At 32.7% G+C, this 19,089-nt stretch overlaps 2 protein-coding genes across 5 annotated transcripts; both read left to right on the forward strand.

Moving 5' to 3' along the window:
- Positions 1-1,249: 1,249 nt before the first annotated feature.
- On the forward strand, positions 1,250-6,531 carry LOC133870684 (serine carboxypeptidase-like 34). 4 transcript variants are annotated; one of them, XM_062307863.1, is made up of 10 exons: positions 1,251-1,567; positions 2,224-2,331; positions 2,878-2,973; positions 3,074-3,166; positions 3,250-3,338; positions 3,983-4,273; positions 4,383-4,525; positions 5,404-5,496; positions 5,592-5,700; positions 6,092-6,531. In XM_062307863.1, exons 1-10 carry the CDS (start codon positions 1,291-1,293, stop codon positions 6,239-6,241), a joined length of 1,449 nt encoding a protein of 482 aa, XP_062163847.1. In that variant the 5' UTR covers positions 1,251-1,290; the 3' UTR covers positions 6,242-6,531. The 4 variants fall into 4 exon arrangements, with proteins under 4 accessions (XP_062163868.1, XP_062163847.1, XP_062163855.1 ...); XM_062307871.1 differs by having other exon boundaries at positions 5,592-5,697; XM_062307877.1 differs by lacking the exon at positions 2,878-2,973.
- Positions 6,532-12,365: 5,834 nt separating this feature from the next.
- Positions 12,366-19,052, forward strand: LOC133870703 (serine carboxypeptidase-like 34). The gene is made up of 10 exons (XM_062307897.1): positions 12,366-12,703; positions 16,019-16,129; positions 16,236-16,331; positions 16,433-16,525; positions 16,640-16,728; positions 16,892-17,188; positions 17,883-18,019; positions 18,357-18,449; positions 18,536-18,641; positions 18,751-19,052. The coding sequence occupies exons 1-10, from the start codon at positions 12,436-12,438 to the stop codon at positions 18,898-18,900; spliced, it is 1,440 nt and encodes a 479-aa protein (XP_062163881.1). The 5' UTR covers positions 12,366-12,435; the 3' UTR covers positions 18,901-19,052.
- Positions 19,053-19,089: the final 37 nt, after the last annotated feature.

The following is a 19,089-nucleotide window of genomic DNA, read 5'->3' on the forward strand; positions in this document are numbered from 1 at the left end:
TTTAAAAGTTTTTATTATTTTAAGTTTTTTAATTTTAATTAAGCATAAAACACGTGTCAGCTTCTTAGAAGTGTTGACGTGGATTTCCGTCAATTTTTGGACGGAAGTTGGACGGAGGTACTATTTCCGTCTTTAGCCATAAACAAGGTACTATTTACGATACAAAATGAATCACAATAAGCAAAAAATAATGTCTTTAAACCTCAAAGGGTGAAAACATATTTAACCGAAAATAACAAATCAAAGAGAGCCGACGATGTTTTATACTCAGCGTAATTTTTATTTTTCCTTTATATCCTTTATTTTTCCTTGATCTCGAATTTCAGTAATACGTAAAAATGCATTTCCAAGTAATTTTCTAAAAATTAATCTCCATTTATTTCCATGTAAATATTATTTAATTATTATTTTTAGGACATAGCGTAAAATATTGGCTTAACTTAAAAATATTTTTAGTTGACCAAATAAAAAAAACATTCGCCATACAAAATGGTTTACACTTCTTGTCTATGTAAATCATTTTTGCGATGCTGTTCCACACTTTTTAGCAGGTAATTGTGAGATGACTTCTTATGGAGCCTTTCTGCGTTCTGCCTGAGTTATCAGAGGCTGCCTAGACACATACTGTGACAGATGGGCTCTACAAAGACCTTTTTTCACAAATATCAGCCAAAATTGGAAGTAACATAAATAGATAATTACACATGACCTTTTCACAATTATCGGACAAAATTGGAAGCAATATAGATAGGTATTTTGAAAATTTTAACAAGATTTAATAGAAAATTTTTACGGAGAGTTGAAATTGTAAAAGATTGAAAAATGGATACCCTAAATTGACACTTTTTAAAATTTGAATATTTTTTTCATAAGAGATGAAAAATAAAAAATTATAAGTGAATTTCTCTATTTTTTTTCTTTCTATTTTATGTTGTGTGAAATAATATTAATATTGATTGGTCCGTCTCCGTGGGAGGGCTGGACTGTTACCTATGAGGGTGAGAGGAGCAGGCAATCAAGTTCCCGCATTCTCTCCAAATCATCAGACACTCAATTCCTAGCCAACGAGAAGCTGCCATCTGATGCATTCTGATCATTGATCGGTGCTTCCTACGTAGCATGAGACGAGAAATTAAGAATATATATATATATATATATTTGATCAGGTCAAATTAATCCTTTCGAGAAATGAAAAGTTTATTTGTGAATAATATTCTTCGAAGATCACTTGCTATTTAAACCAGTCTTGAATGAGGAGAGAATAGAGTACTGAGATATATTGGGGTCCCTATGGATTTTTCTTCATATTCTCTTCGTCTTTTGCTAATAATTGCTTTCAGCTCGGCAAAAGAAACTTTAGCCGGCCGGAGTGAAGTCGGCCATGATATCTTAGCTCAGCAAGAAGCAGACCAAGTGGTTAGACTTCCCGGCCAGCCTTGGGTGGATTTCAAACAATATGCAGGATATGTTAACGTCAATGAAACTCATGGACGAGCACTGTTCTATTGGTTCTTCCAAGCAACCCAAAACCCTCAAGAAAAGCCTATCCTCTTATGGCTCAACGGAGGTAATTCGGCCGACACGTCAATTTTTTAATTGAAAGTATAGTAAATTATATAATCAAATTAATTAGGATTCGAATTCAATACTTCTACTCTTATATTACATATAAGTACATTAAATCATTAATTTTTTAAAAAATAATTAGCTAACACAAAAACTGTTTCTGTAAACATTTTTAAGCAACTTTTCCTTTGATGTTACCTGTAAATATTATGAACCTCCCTTTTTCTTCTTGGGTTTATGTAAGATCACATAATTTAGGAATCGAAAGAGATGAAAATAAAAAAGAGAGACACAATTAAAGTTGTTCGATCGATTTATGGCTTACATCTACACGTCAAAACATTTTCTTCGCTACATCTTTCCCTTATTCATTTAATCGTATACAAGACTCTATTTATAGAAAAATAGCCTGATCGAACGTTACAAGTCTCTTTTACTTCTATATTAACAATAATAAATCTAGTTTATCATCTTATAACTCTTGTATCTAGAGTTCTTCTCACTCTTGTCTCAATGTATAGTTTCGATTCACATTATTTTCTCACTAAATGTTATGGTGGAGATGCCAAGAATTATACTACTGATCTTCAGTCAATCACTTTAAATTTTGTGACAATGCGATTATCAAAGATTTCTTAATGGTCTCAAAAATTTCAGGTCCAGGATGTTCGTCCATTGGTGGAGAAACACTAGAGCTTGGGCCATTTTTTCCTGAAAAGGGTAGCAAACCAAAGCTAAAGTTCAATCCTTATACATGGAACAAAGGTTGGATCATATTAGGTTTTAAGCAAAAGCTTATACCCTTACTTGAAAATAAAAAGAAAAAATGAAGTCAAAAATTAAGAAAGATGTGTTCTAAATCTTCATATGCAAAACTCTTATTTATATTTTTTGGGGAAAAAATATTTTTACGGTCCGACTTACCACTACATTTTTAAAACGCTTCTAGACACTTTTGCATATTTTTTTTTTCTTAAAAATACCCTTAAAGTCATTAAAAATTAACCATTTGAAAAAAAAAAATTAAAATTATTTTTAAAAAAAAAAACGAAAATACAAAAATGGGGTGGCCAGCTCTTTTCATATTAATAACCCCTTATTTTTGTCTTCAAATGGTTAAGTCTTTTTTTTTTTTTTAATAACTTCAAGGGTATTTTGGGTAGAAAAACACAAATTTCTAATTTGACACGCGATGGAAATATGGGAACCCGAATGTCACTTTCTAAATTTTGGAAGCGTAAATGAAAAGCCGATCACTAGCTTTTTTTACAACAATCAAGGGCTGATTGTAATTTACTTATCCGTTATCAGCGGCCAATTTGTTGTTTGTGGAATCTCCCTTTGGAGTCGGGTTTTCCTACACCAATACCAGCACAGATTTTGGTGAACTTGGCGACAAAATCACGAGTAATTCTATATTAATCTCAATTAACGTTATACATAAAGTTGATTTATTTGATCTCATGATCACTTAATTGTGATTAATTGTTCTTGTAAAATTAATTAGCAAAGGATTCGTACATGTTTCTGATCAACTGGTTTCGGCGATTTCCACAATTCAAATCACACGAGTTCTACATTGCTGGAGAAAGCTATGCAGGTAGAACAAACAAATTAAGATTAATTAATTAAGCATATTTATTTATTTATTTTAGTATCTTAATTAATGATGTACGTACCCAGGGCACTATGCTCCAGAACTTTCTGAGGCCATTCTCGATCATAATAAGAATGTATCCAAGGAGGATTATATAAACCTCAAAGGGTTCCTGGTGAGTTTCTCTGCTAATTTTTATTGCAATATCTATTATTAATTAAATCTTGCATGCGTCCATAATTAATTAAATGAATGTGGATTGGACCGTATGTAGCTTAATTGTATGATAATGTGATCAAATTACATCAACTGAGTTATATATATAGTTGATACATTCACAACTAAAAGACATTTTAAACATAATATCCTTTTCAATTCGTGAAAATTATATAAATCAAAGTTTCTTCTTGGCTTGAGCATTATGTCCCGCTATAGCTAGCCCCTAATTTTAACGTGCAAATCAATCCATGGGTATTCGAGGTCAGTGCATTGGGCTTGTCAATAAGATTTTTTTGGGCTCGTTAATATCCAGGCCTTACAGGACTCGTCGGTATCCAGGTCTTCCAGTAGTCTCTTAATTTCCTTAGATGATTAGTGTGCAAATCAATCCGGCCATGAGAATTTGAAATGAGTGCTTTGAGTTTGTCAATAAGTTTTTTCAAGCCCGACAGAGCCCGTCAGTATCTAGGCCCTCAATAGAAGATCAACTAAATGACAAAACAAAAATAATTTTACTTTGCAAAAAATAAAAATAAAAAATAAAAAATTGTTCAAAAATCAAATGAAACTTAAAGTGATCATGATGATAAATGCACGCAGATTGGGAACGCAGCATTGGATGATGAAACGGATACAAAGGGAATGATTGATTATGCATGGCATCATGCGTTGATATCTGATCGGTTGTACCAAGATATGAAAAGCAAATGCAACTCCAAACAATCGGCCGGCGACTGCTTTTTTGCCATCAATGACTTTTACGGTGCGTATGATGAAATCATGGACATGTACAGCCTCTACACTCCCAAATGTGTCCAAACAAAAATCACCACCACCACTACTACTACTACTAAACGGCGACGCAATGATCTCCATTTCTTTTCCCAACTTGTGAGTTCGATCTCGATCTCTTCATTTTTTTTCCTAATTATAATTAGAGCATGTTATTAATCGTACGTACGTGTAAGTTTCAAATTGATGGGGGATTTTGGTCTGACAGTATGGGTTGGAGAAGAAAGCAAGTAGAGCTAGTTACGACCCTTGTGCGCCAGATTACGCTGAGACATATCTGAATAGGCCGGATGTTCAACAAGCTTTGCATGCCAATCTTACCAAAATCCCTTATCCATGGACTCGTTGCAGGTATATGTATATACTAATTAATTAATAAGTTACTAACCCTCCTCTCTTAACAACTAGCTATCACAAATAATTATAATAATTATTATTATTTTTTATGTTAACAGCTTGAATTGCCCTTAAAAAATAAAAAATAAATAAATAAATAAAATTGAAAACTTCACTTAACTCTTATGAACTTTTATTACTTTTGCAATCTCCTCTCATCCCAAAGTTCAAAAACTTTCAATTTAGAATTTAGTGTATCTAAAATGTTCAACTTTTTGCAACATCATACATTTGTTAGAGTTTTCTGTTAAATTTTATCTCAAGAGATAAAAATTACCAAAATACTCATGTAATTTTTTTTTCTTATTTAAAAAATAAATTATAATTTAAAGGTAATTTGTAATTAAATAAAGTTTATATAAGTATAAGGGTCAGTTTACTCCTTTAATGGTCTAATTTAACCTCACATCTTAACAGGAGCTGTGAGATTACAAGCAATGCGACCACCCCCAATGGCTCAGGAGTTACCCCGAGCCTTTTTGAAAAAGACCCCTCGGGGATGGTGCAACTTGCCCTGCCCCGCCCCACAATTAAGCATTTGAGAACCGACATCAAACCCTAATTTAATAAATAAAACTCGGCCAACCAACTTAAGGGTAGGTCGGCCGTCGTTTTACTTATTTTTATTTTTATTTTTTATTTAATGTCTTTTTAAGGTTGATTCCCATCAACTTAGTTAATTAGGCTATTCATCTTGAACGAACGAACGCCTCAATCCCTCTGATCCCACATAATTACCTTTTGTAGGTTTCATTATTTATTATTATTTTTTTTTTTTGGTTGTTGTGAAGTATATGTGAGTTAATAATTTGTTTTCGCCCACGCGTACGCAGCCAGGAAATCCAAGCTTGGCATGATGCACCAACATCAGTACTACCTACAATTGAGAAGCTTATTGCTGGGGGTCTGCGCATATGGATTTACAGGTAATCTTAATTAACAACGTATACTCCTGAAAAGCCTAATAATTTTGTTATATCTACAAAAAATTTACATGCATTTATATATATATTGCTTGCAGTGGAGATACTGATGGGAGACTCCCAGTCACTTCAACTAGGTATACTTTGAGAAAGCTTGGATTAAAAATTACTGAAGATTGGACTCCTTGGTACAGCGACCAACAGGTTGTACGTAGTTGTTGCTTGTCTCATTAATTTTCATATATTCTAAATATTCTGATTATAGTACTATTAATTCATATTTTTTAATTTAAATCGTTTTGTATTTTTTTTTATAAGTCGATTTAGGTTTGTTTATATAGGTTTACTTATTCAACTATAAATATAAATTTATGTATTATTAACAATTAAATTATTGAACACAATATAACCCTTGATGCTAATTCGTAATAGTGGACGTAAATATCTAATTAACGCTGAACTATCAGTAACTTCTTTGTTTTTATTTTCTCTTTTTTGCTTTTCTTCTCTTATTTTATAGATCCATACACACTCGTGATGTAGCTATATATCATCAGTTAAAAATGATTAATTAGTTGGATCGGAATTTTATATATAGGTTGCCGGGTGGACAACTGTGTACGAGGGGCTTAACTTTGTGACCGTACGAGGTGCCGGCCACAAGGTTCCTATGTTTGCACCCAAACGGGCTCTCCAGCTGGTTCAGCACTTCCTGGACAATAAGCAACTCCCACATGCACCATTTTAATGTTCCTCGTGTACCTTTTTTTTTTCTTCTTCTTTGAAAGCAATTGATCAACAAGCGACCATTTATTCGATAAATTTGTAGTCAAGGTATACGTAGTTGCTGTTTCGTTCCAAATAATAAATGTAGTATATATATATATTACTAAACATAAACGGTTACGGTGGGTACAATATCGTGGACATTGTGTAAAAGCCTACTCTCATATATGATAATATGAATAGAGTAGGCTTTTAAATTTATCATCTGTTCATTTATTTTTCAAAATAATTTTCAACTCTCATTTAAACTCTGTTCATCTGTTCATTTAAACTCTATTAAATTTAAAAAAGAGATGAATGAACTCTATTCATCTGTTCCAAGTTCCAAGTGATGGATCAATTGAATGGTTGCGATTGGTTTTCTTTCTTCTTCTTTTTGTCTTTGTTTTTGTTTTTTTTCTGGGTTAAATACCCTATTGGTACCTGAGTTTTACGTGATTTTAAATTTAGTACCTCAGTTTTGTTTTGTATTATAGGTGGTACCTGAATTAAGGGTAAAAACTCATTTGATACCTCTATTAGATTTTCCGTCTGAATTTTAACGTCTCGCCACATGTCAACCGTTGAGGTTGACACGTGGCACTACATAAAAAAAAATTAAAAATTAAAAATTGAAATCTTTAAAAAATGATTAAAAATAATAAAATTTTTAAAAAAAAAATTAAAAAAAAAAAAAAAAGAAAAAAAAAAGAAGAGGGGCCACCCCCATTTTGGCCAAGGAGGTGGCCCAGCCACCCCCTTGGCCGGTCTGGCCAGTCTGGGGTGGCCGAACCACCCCCCATGGGGTGGCTCGGCCACCCCATGGTAGAAAAAAAGAAAAAAAAAATTATAGGTTTTGGCCCTTGGGGGTGGCCAAAACCCATCAAAAAAAATTTGAGGGTTTGCCCTTGGGGGTGGCCGAACCACCCCTGTGGCCCTAGGGGGTGCCCTAGGGGGTGGGTCGGCCACCCCCAAGGGCCAAAACCCATCCAAAAAGAAATTTAGGGTTTGCCCTTTGGGGTGGCCGAACCACCCCCATGGGCCACGGGGGTGGTTCGGCCACCCCCATACCAGCCGGCCTGGGGTGGCCGAATCACCCCCGTGGCCCTAGGGGGTGGTTCGGCCACCCCAAAGGGCCAAAACTCATTAAAAAAAAAATTGAGGGTTTGCCTTTGGGGGTGGCCGAACCACCCCCATGGGCCATAGGGGTGGTTCAGCCACCCCCAGACCGGCCGGCCTAGGGTGACCGAACCACCCCCGTGGCCCATGGGGGTGGTTCGGCCACCCCCAAGGGCCAAAACGCATCATTTTTTTTCTTTTTTTCTACCATGGGGTGGCCGAACCACCCCCTATTCTTTTTTCTTTTTTTAATTTTATTTTTTAAAATTTTATTATTTTTTATCATTTTTTAAAGATTTCAATTTTTTATTTTTAATTTTTTTTACGTAGTGCCACGTGTCAAACATAGGTACCAAATGTGTTTTTACCTTTAATTCAGGTACCACCTATGATACAAAACAAAACTGAGGTACTAAATTTAAAATCACGTAAAACTCAGGTACCAATAGGGTATTTAACCATTTTTTTCTTAATTCAATAAGGAAAAAAAGATTACAGAGGCAAATCCTTCACACTCCTGATCTAAAAGGAATAAGAAGTTGACGATCCTATAAACGAAAAAGAGATGGACTCCTCAACAATATATAGACCTAAAACAAATCAAAATAGTGCTGAAATAATTACATATAATAGACAATTGATCAAATAAATAATCGTGAGACCGCACAAAACGTTTATAAAAGCTAAAGACACACGTATTAAAACAAACATATCTCACAATAGCATGTGATTGTATTTGAGAAGACATTTAATTTGGTGGCAAAGATGACTAATAATGCGATTAGAAGTCGTCAGTCCTGTTGCTATTGCGCAAAACTTAGACTGCAATTACAATTTTGTAATGTAATAAACTATAATTAATAAGAATTTAGATGGAGTTATGAACTAACTAAAAAGTCTAAGCCATGTTGGAACTAATATTTATGTCCCTTTCCTAACTTTGTACAAATTCTACTATAGGGTGGCTGGCCATACGAATTCCATATTAGTATTTAATGTGAGAGCCGTAAGAAAAGAACAGGTCGAGAGTCTTGTGCGGCTACCCCAAAATCGACTAGTTTTTTTTTATTAATATTATTTTGGTATTCTTTTTTTAAATATATAATATATATATTGTAACATGTAGAAGTAATGTTTGTTGCACAACAAATTTTCACGTCAGTTTTATTATACAAAGTGTATATATTTGTTGTGCATCAAACATTACTCAGCATATAATATGTGACATGGAAAAACTGCTTACATGTCATTAATCTCGACATAGGTGACCATGCGGCTACCTAGCTTCTTTGCCATTGGAGGTAGCCGTGCCACTGCCTCTCTTTATTTTTATTTTTTTTTTATATGTTTTTTAAGTAGTAAGTTAATTCCTAGACTTGAAAAATGAAGCATTTGTTTTTTCAAAATATTTCTATAAGAAGATGTGAAATATTTTATAAAAGACATGCTATACATCATTTTCTTTGTCCTCCTTCTATCTTTACACTTTTCAAAATTGATATTGAATCTGTAAAGCCATGTGTGAGATACACATGAGCCCCACGGCCCCACATATCCAATGACGATTTTGAAAATCGGGAGGATGGGAGAATGATTGGAAGAAATAAACCATTTCTCTTCGTGTAAAAGTTAAAACCAACATAATTCAAGCCCATCAGTGCTTGAGCATTAAAAAATAATAATAATAATAATAACCAAAAAATAAAAAACTTAGTGCCACCCAGGCAAATAGTGGCAAGCCATGGCAACCACAAAAGCATGCCATGGCATCTACCAAGCCATATCATGGCACCAACAAGAAAGGTTTTGGCATTGCCATTAACCTCTGTTTGTAGCTTGACAATTATAAAAGCATGACCAAAAGCATAGAAGATAAGATTGGATAGGGGGACCAAAGTTTCTAGTAGAACCTCCCAATGAGAAGATCCACACAAGCTGACAAGCTTGATCATGAAAAGATCTTAGCCGAAATTTGGAACCATGCACAATAAATTAGATATGTCCTCTCCTACCAATGGATCAAAAGAACTCATTCATCGAAAAGGAAAAAAAAAATATGTTAAATGTTATTCTTAAATCTTAAAACATAAATTTTTTTTTAGAACTTCACCTATAACTACCGATTTTTAATCACTTTTGTAAAAAGATACCCAAATTTTAAAAAGTGTTAATTTAGGGTATCAATCTTTCAATTTTTTTCAATTTCAACCATATGTTAGAATTTTTAGTTAAATCCTGTCAAATTTCTAAAAATACTCCTCTTTTTTTTAGGAAAAAAAATAATAATTTTTTTTTGTTATTCAAATATTGAGTAATTGACATGTAGACTTTTCTAAAACCCTTTTTCATTTCCCAAACATCGAAAACTCTTTTGAAATACCAGTTAACCAAATAGAGTTTTAGATGAGGTCCCTAGTATAACGACAAAACTCTTATCAAAACTCAAAGTACTTCTTAAAAAAACACGAAATAATTTTTTTTTTTTTTTTTAAAAAAAATATATATATATATATTGGAAGATGCTACGATGGTGTTACTACGGGCCACCATTTGGCAGTCCTGCGGTAGCCATAAGACAATTTTGGTGGCCACGTCTCTAGCAGTTGCTGCACGTGGTCACTTAAGGCATTTGGTGGTCGATCACCGGCCGCCACCATATTGTGGACACAGTGTCGCCATCTTTTTTACACAGTTTTTTTGTTTCTATTATTTTTTTTTAAAAAAAAAAATATTTACCAATTTTTGTTTCAAAATTACACTCCAAAATTTTACCAAACAATTTTACCGTTGTGGTTGTGGACCTCATATACAACTCATTTTTCAAACGTGTTCCCACTAAATCAATTTTCAATTTTTACACTTTTTTTTCAGAATTAAACACTGCTCAAAACTTTATCGAACAATGTTGAGCTGCACGAATGGGAACAATTAAGTTTTGAGACATCTATAGTTTGTCACAAACAAGTTTTTACTTGGTTTCAAAACAAGCAACGGTCAAGTGTGCTATTATGAAATCGTTGTGCTAACAAACAGCTAGCTAGGTAACGGATTAAGCTTGAAAAAGCCGTTGCCTAGCCTTCTATATATGGTCCAATAGTAATAAATAAATAAGTAGGTTTAAGTAGAGATCACAATTCATAACATTTCCAAGCAATTGACTGGACAGCAGATCGATCTCGTCCTTTCATTCATGATTCATAACATCAAGGCGTGCTTCAAAGGCCGGTTTCAATGCCAAGAGATTGACTGACTGGACCGCAGATCTCGTCCTTTTAATAGCTCCAAGAATCAACATGGCTAACTCACATTTAGGACTTATGAGTTCTGAAAAGTCTCTCCCACGTACATTTATTTATTTTTAAGTCTAAATTCAAATTTGTCCCCCGGATTTCCTTGAAGTAGCTCAAAGAATGTCCGCCCTACGCTTCTGAAATTCCAAACTTTCCCTTCGGTTGTAGTGGAAGTATACATACGAAAAAGCTTTCTTTTAAATTAGATTAGAGGACTCTTATAATTTAAATAAGATTAATAGAGCATATGTTATTCTTATTAAAAGTGTATGTAAAAATTAAGTGCTCTAATTCCTCCGATCTAATTTAAAAAAAAAAACTTGTCCTATAAAAAATTTCTTCCAACCCAATCAAAGGAAAATTTGTCCTGTAAAAATTAAACAACAGCCCTTCTATGCATAGGAGCAGCGGACTGAACTAAAATGTTAGATGGAGGAAAAATAAAAAATAAAAAGAAAAGAAAAAAGAAAGAAGTAAAAAGGAAACAAGATTTTTTTTTTTGGAGTAGTTCCACCCCTATAATAAGAGCTTATAATTTTGGATAATGCTAAAAAAAATCAACTATACACGAGTTACACACCCCCCCTCTCACATGGAGTGGACCCACCAAATGTAGATATCACTTCATGTGAAAAGGGGAGTGTGTAACTGGTGTGTTTCTAACACCCCTTATAATTTTTAGGGTAAAGTTCACATATCACCTTCAAAGATAAATGATTTTTCTACATCACATTATCCTACATCAATCCTATACCAAGACGTACATATAGGGTGTGAGACCTATGCATGTAGGTCCCATATACATGGGTCCCACACCCAATGTGTCTTGGTGTAGGATTGATGTAGAATAACATATCTCAATACCCTTAGTAAAAAAATACTAAAAATTAAAAATACATAAAATCAAGGGTGGTCAAATTTAAAAACTAGAAGAAAAATAAAAGCTTTCATTTTTTGTTTTTTTTAAGAAATTAAAAAAATTTCATTTTTTTAAAAATATTAAAAATATAGTTATTTTTTAAATAAAAAATTTCGTTTTTTTTTTTTTTTAAAAAAACTTTTTATAAAGTATTTTTGTTTTATTGTAAAAATTGTAAGGTCATTTTTGTCTTTTTATTCTCGCCTCGAGGAAATTGACAATGTTTTGGGAGAAGTATTACACTTGCCAAATTTTATTTCTCAAGAGTTGATCTCTAGCTAAATGATGTGTCAATCATAAATGAAATCTATTTTTTTGAAAAATGTGTCGATCACCAATTCACCATCTTATAGGATGGTGGTATATCATTTGAGAACTACTTTTAGGAATGAAAATTTGAGAAGTAAAGCATTTATTATATTTTTGTAGTTTGGGAGGCACGATGTCCTAATTGAAAGTTCGAAAAAAATATTGATGACAATTTGAAGAAAGTTTGTGAACTATTTCCTAATTTTTGAAAGTCCAAACGGGGGCCTTAATTTTGACGGGAAGCACCAAAACAAGAGATAATTCTACAGCTTTAGGAAACAATATTAGATCATGGTAAAATATATATATATATATATAAAAAATATTAAAAAAAAAAAAAGGAAACAATATTAGAGTGAACCTTTTGTATTAAACAAAAGGCATAAACCGCCATATTACAGGTGACTCCTTATTTGTCTTTGAAACATGGCCTTACTATTTAAACCACATGGTGCTGCGTTAAATTTGAGAGAGAGAGAGAGAGAGAGAGAGAGAGAGAGAGAGTGGAAAAGATAAGGAGATCAGAGGCAGGTGGTCCTAATGGCTTTCTCACCGCTGTGTCTAAATTTTTTTGTGTCTCTTTTGCTTATAACTTTCAGCTTAGCTAGGTGTGTGCGTAGGATTGAGCCAGGATTGCAACGGGAAGCAGACAGGGTGGATAGACTTCCCGGCCAGCCTCCGGTGAACTTCAAGCAGTATGCAGGATATGTTACGGTCAACGAGAGTCATGGAAGAGCACTCTTCTACTGGTTCTTCGAAGCAACACATACACCTCACAGAAAACCTCTTCTACTATGGCTAAATGGAGGTATTCCATTTCGATCACTTCACAGAAATTAACTATCATCTCTTTCTTTTTCTTCTCTCTTTTTTAACTTTTCCACATATCTCATTTATATGGAATCACCCTGGTATTCTTCCATAAAAGTGATGTAACTTGTAAAATTACCATTAGATCAAAATTTAATAGTAATTTTAAAAATGGATAGTTGCATCACTAGTTCTTGATGTTAGTCTAAATTACAAATCACTCCATGTAGTACAAAAAGTTCATGGAGGATCCTCGTAGTAAATTATAATTACGAATTACTCTCTAAATTTATTTTCGATCCGTCCACCAAGTTAACAAATTCCGTTAGTTTGTCATGTCATATCTAATAGAAAATCAACACGTGGCCACCCCCCAGATGTGGCCAAACCCACTCCCGGCAATCACCCATTTGCTATTTTCTATTTTTTTTTTTAAATACTAATAAAAAAATAATTTTTAAGTTTTATTTATTTATATTTTTTTATTGTAATGGACGCATGTCGATTTCTTATTGGGTATAACGTGACAAACTAACAGAATCTGTTAACTTGGTGGACGAAAACAGATTTAGGGAGTGATTCGTAATTATAGTTTACCACATGGACCCTTCATGAACTTTTTGTACCATAGGGAGTAATTTGTAATTTAGGCCAACCCCAGAGACCAATGGTACAGTTATCCCTTTTAAAAACTACATCACCTTTGGATGGACAAGTTAGAAAGAAACAAAAGTCTCCATTCTAACATTACTTGATATTACTAATTTGGTTAATTATTTATCCCACGTGTTGCATGAGAAACTTAACTCGGTAGAATAAACTGATCAAATTAATTCCTTTATTCTTTCCACCCACCATTTTTCTTGTTATGTATACTATTATATGAAGCATCAATTGAGCAATATTGGTCATTTACCATATGAGTAATGTTATATACTATACGATTATATATCCACGTCTCATGCATGCATACACCAAAGTTGATGTAGCGTGATTTCTTGTAATATTTAGTGAATAAAATGCGGATTTTTTTTTATAATTAATGCCTTGCAGTCATAATTAATGTTAAGAATATGCATGCCTAAAGCAATTCTAGGTCTTCAGATGAAGTTCGCTAACATTGTTTAAAAATAAAATATTAGCATTTGAAGATTATATATATATATTGGTCCTATCATTCATTTTTATTTTTATATTTTTTGAAATGATTATTCATTTTTATTCTGTAATATTCTTGGTCGAATTAGGTAAACCTGGCCTCTCTGTCATCATCCATTATCCGCCGTATTAGCTAATTATTCAACAATTATCATTGTTTGTCGTCAAATTAAACTGTTGTTTTGAAATTGTGCTGGTTTTTTATACATATTTATTGAAAAATTATAATGAAGAATTGATATGAAAGTCTTGAAGGAAATGTTCAAATCAATCTACTTAATTATAAGTTCAAATACAAAATATAATAAGCACAGATCTTATCCCAACAATATACGCCACACAGAGCCAGAGGTATATAAAGTTGCTTAATTTACTCCACAGATCGAACATATATGGATAGATACAAATTAATGAAACACAGAACATATCATATGAGAGTTATAAACTTATATATATACGTAATTTCCACGTATATATAAAAGCTAGCAAACCCTGAAATATAATGACGATGAATAAATAAATCAAACAAGTCGGACAGCCAACATCTGTGACTTCTTTGTCTTTTAAAACCCAATTATATGAGAAAATTGTTTATAGGATTTTGAAGTACTCTTAGTAATATTTTTGGAGTAATCCTATGTATTCAAATCTTATCCCACTTTTCATACAATTAAGCTGGTGTGACAATTTTCATAAACTATTAGATCAAGCTTTATTAATTAACATTAATGTTGAGAAAGGGGAATGATAGAGCTGCTCATCACCATGCAAAACTTGCTATTTTAGAGCAGTTAAACAAGGTACGGCCGGGTTGACTCTTACCCGATCTGTCTCTCGTGAATTGTAAATACTGAGCAAATTATTTTAGAAAATCAATAACATTTCAATAACCCTTCAAAAAAAAAAAAAAGTTTAAGGGCCGATGGGACGAGAGTGTGATAAGAGTTGAGTATTTAGAAGTAAAGAGTAACATTAAAAATAATAATAAAAATAAAATGGTGCATTAGAAAATTAGGTGAATATAAAGGTGGTAAATACCGATCGAAAATCCTCACATGCACGTACGAATATTGACTCCCGGGCTTGTAATAATGGTCAGTGGGTTTTGGGTTTGTCAGTTGACGAAAAGTAAATGTTAGTAGTACTTTATGTGCAACCACTCAGAAAAATACAAACTAGACCATATATAGCCTTTAACATATACGTACCCTTCATCTCGAAGAAATCTTCATGAAAGATAAAAGATAAAAAAGTAATTTTAAGCATTATTTAACTAGAAAGATTGTCACGTTTGTATTATATGATAAAAATTATTATTTAATTAAAAAAAATTAATATTATATACCACATTTTATTTATTTCATACCCTACCGATCAAGCTCGACCTTTTTGCAATATTATGAGTTTGTAATAGCTAGCCATTACCTCTTTATATCAAAGGTTTTGAAATAATAATAATTATTATTATTATTATTATTGGAAAAAGCTATTATACGATAAGTTTGAGACACAAAAGTCATTTAAAAGCTAGCTTGTTAGGCTGTAAATTATTTAGCATATCTTCACTACCATTAAGTACTACCATCTGTTGTGTAATTATTGTGCAGCTAATATATCTCAACTTTTAAACCATGGGTAGATGAACCCTTTAATCCTACAAAGATCATTCGTAAGCTGTAATGATCAAGTGCAAGAATTTGGGCATCATGTTAAAATCACCAATTATCTTAATTTAAGTCGGTAGAAAATTTAAATTATTTAATCAATATTTCAATATTCTTCCTCACCACAGCCGGACAATACGAGGAATATTTTAATTAGAATTGGAGAGTAAACTGTAGAGTCAATATTCAAATTCAAAACTATTGTTTTGATACCATATTAAATTACCGGATATCCAAAAGTTTAAACCAATAGATTGAAAATGATGAAATTTTATCATTTAACTATTACTCTAACCATGCATTCATATTTCGAAAGTATATATATGTACTATATAAGCATGCATGAATGTACAAGTAAAATCATCCGAAACAAGGAAAAGAAATACCATACATGTACAAAGAAAATTGTACGTAATTAAGTTTTGAATTAACAATAACAGGTTTGTAAAGAATATCAACATTTTTCTCTTTAATATGTAAATTAATTTCAGGCCCCGGATGTTCATCCATTGGGTATGGAGAAGCAGAGGAGCTAGGACCTTTCTTCCCTCAAAATAGCAGCCAACCAAAGCTAAAGCTCAACCCATATTCATGGAACCAAGGTTAAATATTATACAAGTTCTCTGAAGTAATTAACCTATATATATATTTAATAATGAAGGAAATAGCAATTAATACCATAGTTTTCTTTTCTTTAAATTTATTCAGCGGCCAATCTATTGTTTATCGAATCTCCTGTTGGAGTCGGGTTTTCCTACACCAACACTAGTAGTGATATCAAAGAACTTGGCGACATGGTTACGGGTACGTAATTCCACTTCCATTATGCCCCATCCCCATGCATGTTATTATCAAATTTCTTCCATTAATATTTCTCATCACTTTTGCTTAATTTGTATGATTAGCCGAGGACTCATACAATTTCCTAATCAACTGGTTCCAAAAATTCCCACAATTCAAGTCCCATGAGTTTTACATTGCTGGAGAGAGCTATGCAGGTAGCATATACATACATACATAAATACATATATATATATATATATATATATATATATATATATATATATATATATGTTAATTGATATTAATTCAATTTACCACGTACGTTTCAGGACATTATGCTCCACAACTGTCGGAGCTCATTTTTGAGAATAATAAGAAAGCGTCCAAGGAAAATTATATAAACTTCAAAGGATTCATGGTGAGTACTGAGTATATATACATCATACTTGAAATGAAAAGGACATATATATATATATATATATATATATATATATATATATATATATATATATATATATATATATATATATATATATATATGTAGGTGGGCTGATGATGTATAGTACGTACTACTGCTGCAGATAGGGAACGCGGCCATTGATGACGAAGCAGATCAGACGGGAATGATGGACTATGCATGGGATCATGCGGTGATATCCGACCGGCTGTACCATAATATTAAGAGCAAATGCAACTTCAGCAATGAACACCCTTCCCGTGGCTGCGACGTGGCCATCTCTGAATACTTCCAAGTGTATGGCATCATTGACATGTATAGCTTGTACACTCCGACCTGCACTAATGAGAGAAATACCTACAGCGCAAGGCGGCGCCCTTTTATCCAAGGCGACGTCGCTCCCCATTTTTTGTCCAAATTTGTAAGTTCTCAACCACCCTCTTTTTCTGTCCGTTACAGCTCTTCGCTCGTTGGACCCGTACGGAATCAATGTTCGGCTATAGAAAATTGTTAATTTAATAATTTAATATAGAAAAAATTTCTTCGATTATTTCTATCTTTTATTATTTTTACAATCATACTTATAAACTTTAAAAAGTGTCAATTTAGTATATTCATCTTCTTATTTTTTTCAATTTCATCTCTCCGTTAAAATTTTTCATTAAATCTTAATGGATGGGTGTCAAAATTTCTAAAATACCCTTAAGAAAAAAAATTGCAAGGATCAAAGCGTTGGTCAAGATTTAACAGAATTTGCAAAAATATTCATGCCTAAATCTTTGAAAAAAAATAATGTATTTCTATTTTTATTTTATTTAAAAAAAAAAAAAGCATGGGTATTTTTTGAATTTTGACAAAATTTAATGAAAAATTCTAATGAATGAATGAAATTTAAAAAAAAAAAAATGAAAGATTAATACACTACACTAAATTTACACTTTATAAAAGTTTGAAGAGTATGATCGTAAAAATTATGAAAAATCAAGGGTAATAATTAGTAAGAGAAGTTCTCTTTAATTTATATTATAAAATTCGCGGAGCCAAAAAAGTGTAGCGTTGGTTTATGAAAAATGGATAAGAAGGTACAATTGGTTTTTGCATTATATTATATATAGGATGGGTGGCACAGGCGACCGGCAGGTTATGACCCTTGTGCGTCAGAATACACTGCAGAGTATTTGAATAGGCCAGATGTTCAACAAGCATTGCATGCCAATGTCACCAAAATCCCTTACCCCTGGACTCATTGCAGGTAATTAATTTCACCCAACAAATTTACTCAAGTAATGAACTTTACCTGTTTTTATTAATGATATATAGAACCTTGTAAGCAAAGACGAACCGGAGGGCCATGGTTCTTCGGATTCTGTCTTAAATTATGTACAAATTTTAAAACCGGAAAAATTAGGTCTAATAATTTTGTCTAAAAGCATTCAAAATAACCTTAAGTACGTTTATAAGTTAAAAGAATTGTTCTATTTTTAGAATTATCATTCATAAGAGAACCTCTCATGTATTCTAATTCTATTTTTAGAATTATCAATCGTGTGAATATTCGAGGTATGAATTTGTATTTTATTAATTTACAGTGAGATCATCAAAGATTGGAATGACTCACCGGTATCAATACTTCCTACAATAAAAAAACTTGTCGCTGGGGGTCTCCGCGTTTGGATTTATAGGTAAAATGGTAATGTTATTTATAATTATACAATTATTTAATCTCAATCAATACTTAGTCCAAAACGCATGTCTATATTCCTTACAGTGGAGACACTGATGGTAGAGTTCCAGTAACTTCAACTAGATACGCATTGAGAAAGCTTGGATTACCTATTATTGAAGATTGGACTCCCTGGTACACCAATCAACAGGTAATTCTTCTTGCTTCCTTTTTCTTTTATTATTTCAATGATATTTCTCGTCTCAAAATTATTAAATAAATAAAAAAAACTAACTGTTTTATGCTGAATAATTGTACAGGTTGGTGGTTGGCGAGTGTTGTATGATGGGCTTACGTTTGTAACCATCAGAGGAGCGGGTCATGAAGTTCCAACTTTTGCACCCAAACAGTCCCTCCAGCTGATTACACACTACTTGGCCAATCAGAAATTGCCATCTGCACCATTTTAGTATTGCTAGTTCACCTGCTTTTAGTTTCATCCTCATTTGATTTTAAGATTGGGACCAAGCATATCTTTATCATTGTATTGCAATCATGGTTTGAACTTTTCAGTCAATTGTTTTCCTTGAAACCTAAATGCCATCATTGTGTTAAATGTTAATGTTGAAACACCCAAGTAACAAAGCAAACTTAAGAGA

Source organism: Alnus glutinosa, chromosome 1, assembly GCF_958979055.1.
Source record: "Alnus glutinosa chromosome 1, dhAlnGlut1.1, whole genome shotgun sequence".
Lineage (NCBI taxonomy): Eukaryota > Viridiplantae > Streptophyta > Magnoliopsida > Fagales > Betulaceae > Alnus > Alnus glutinosa.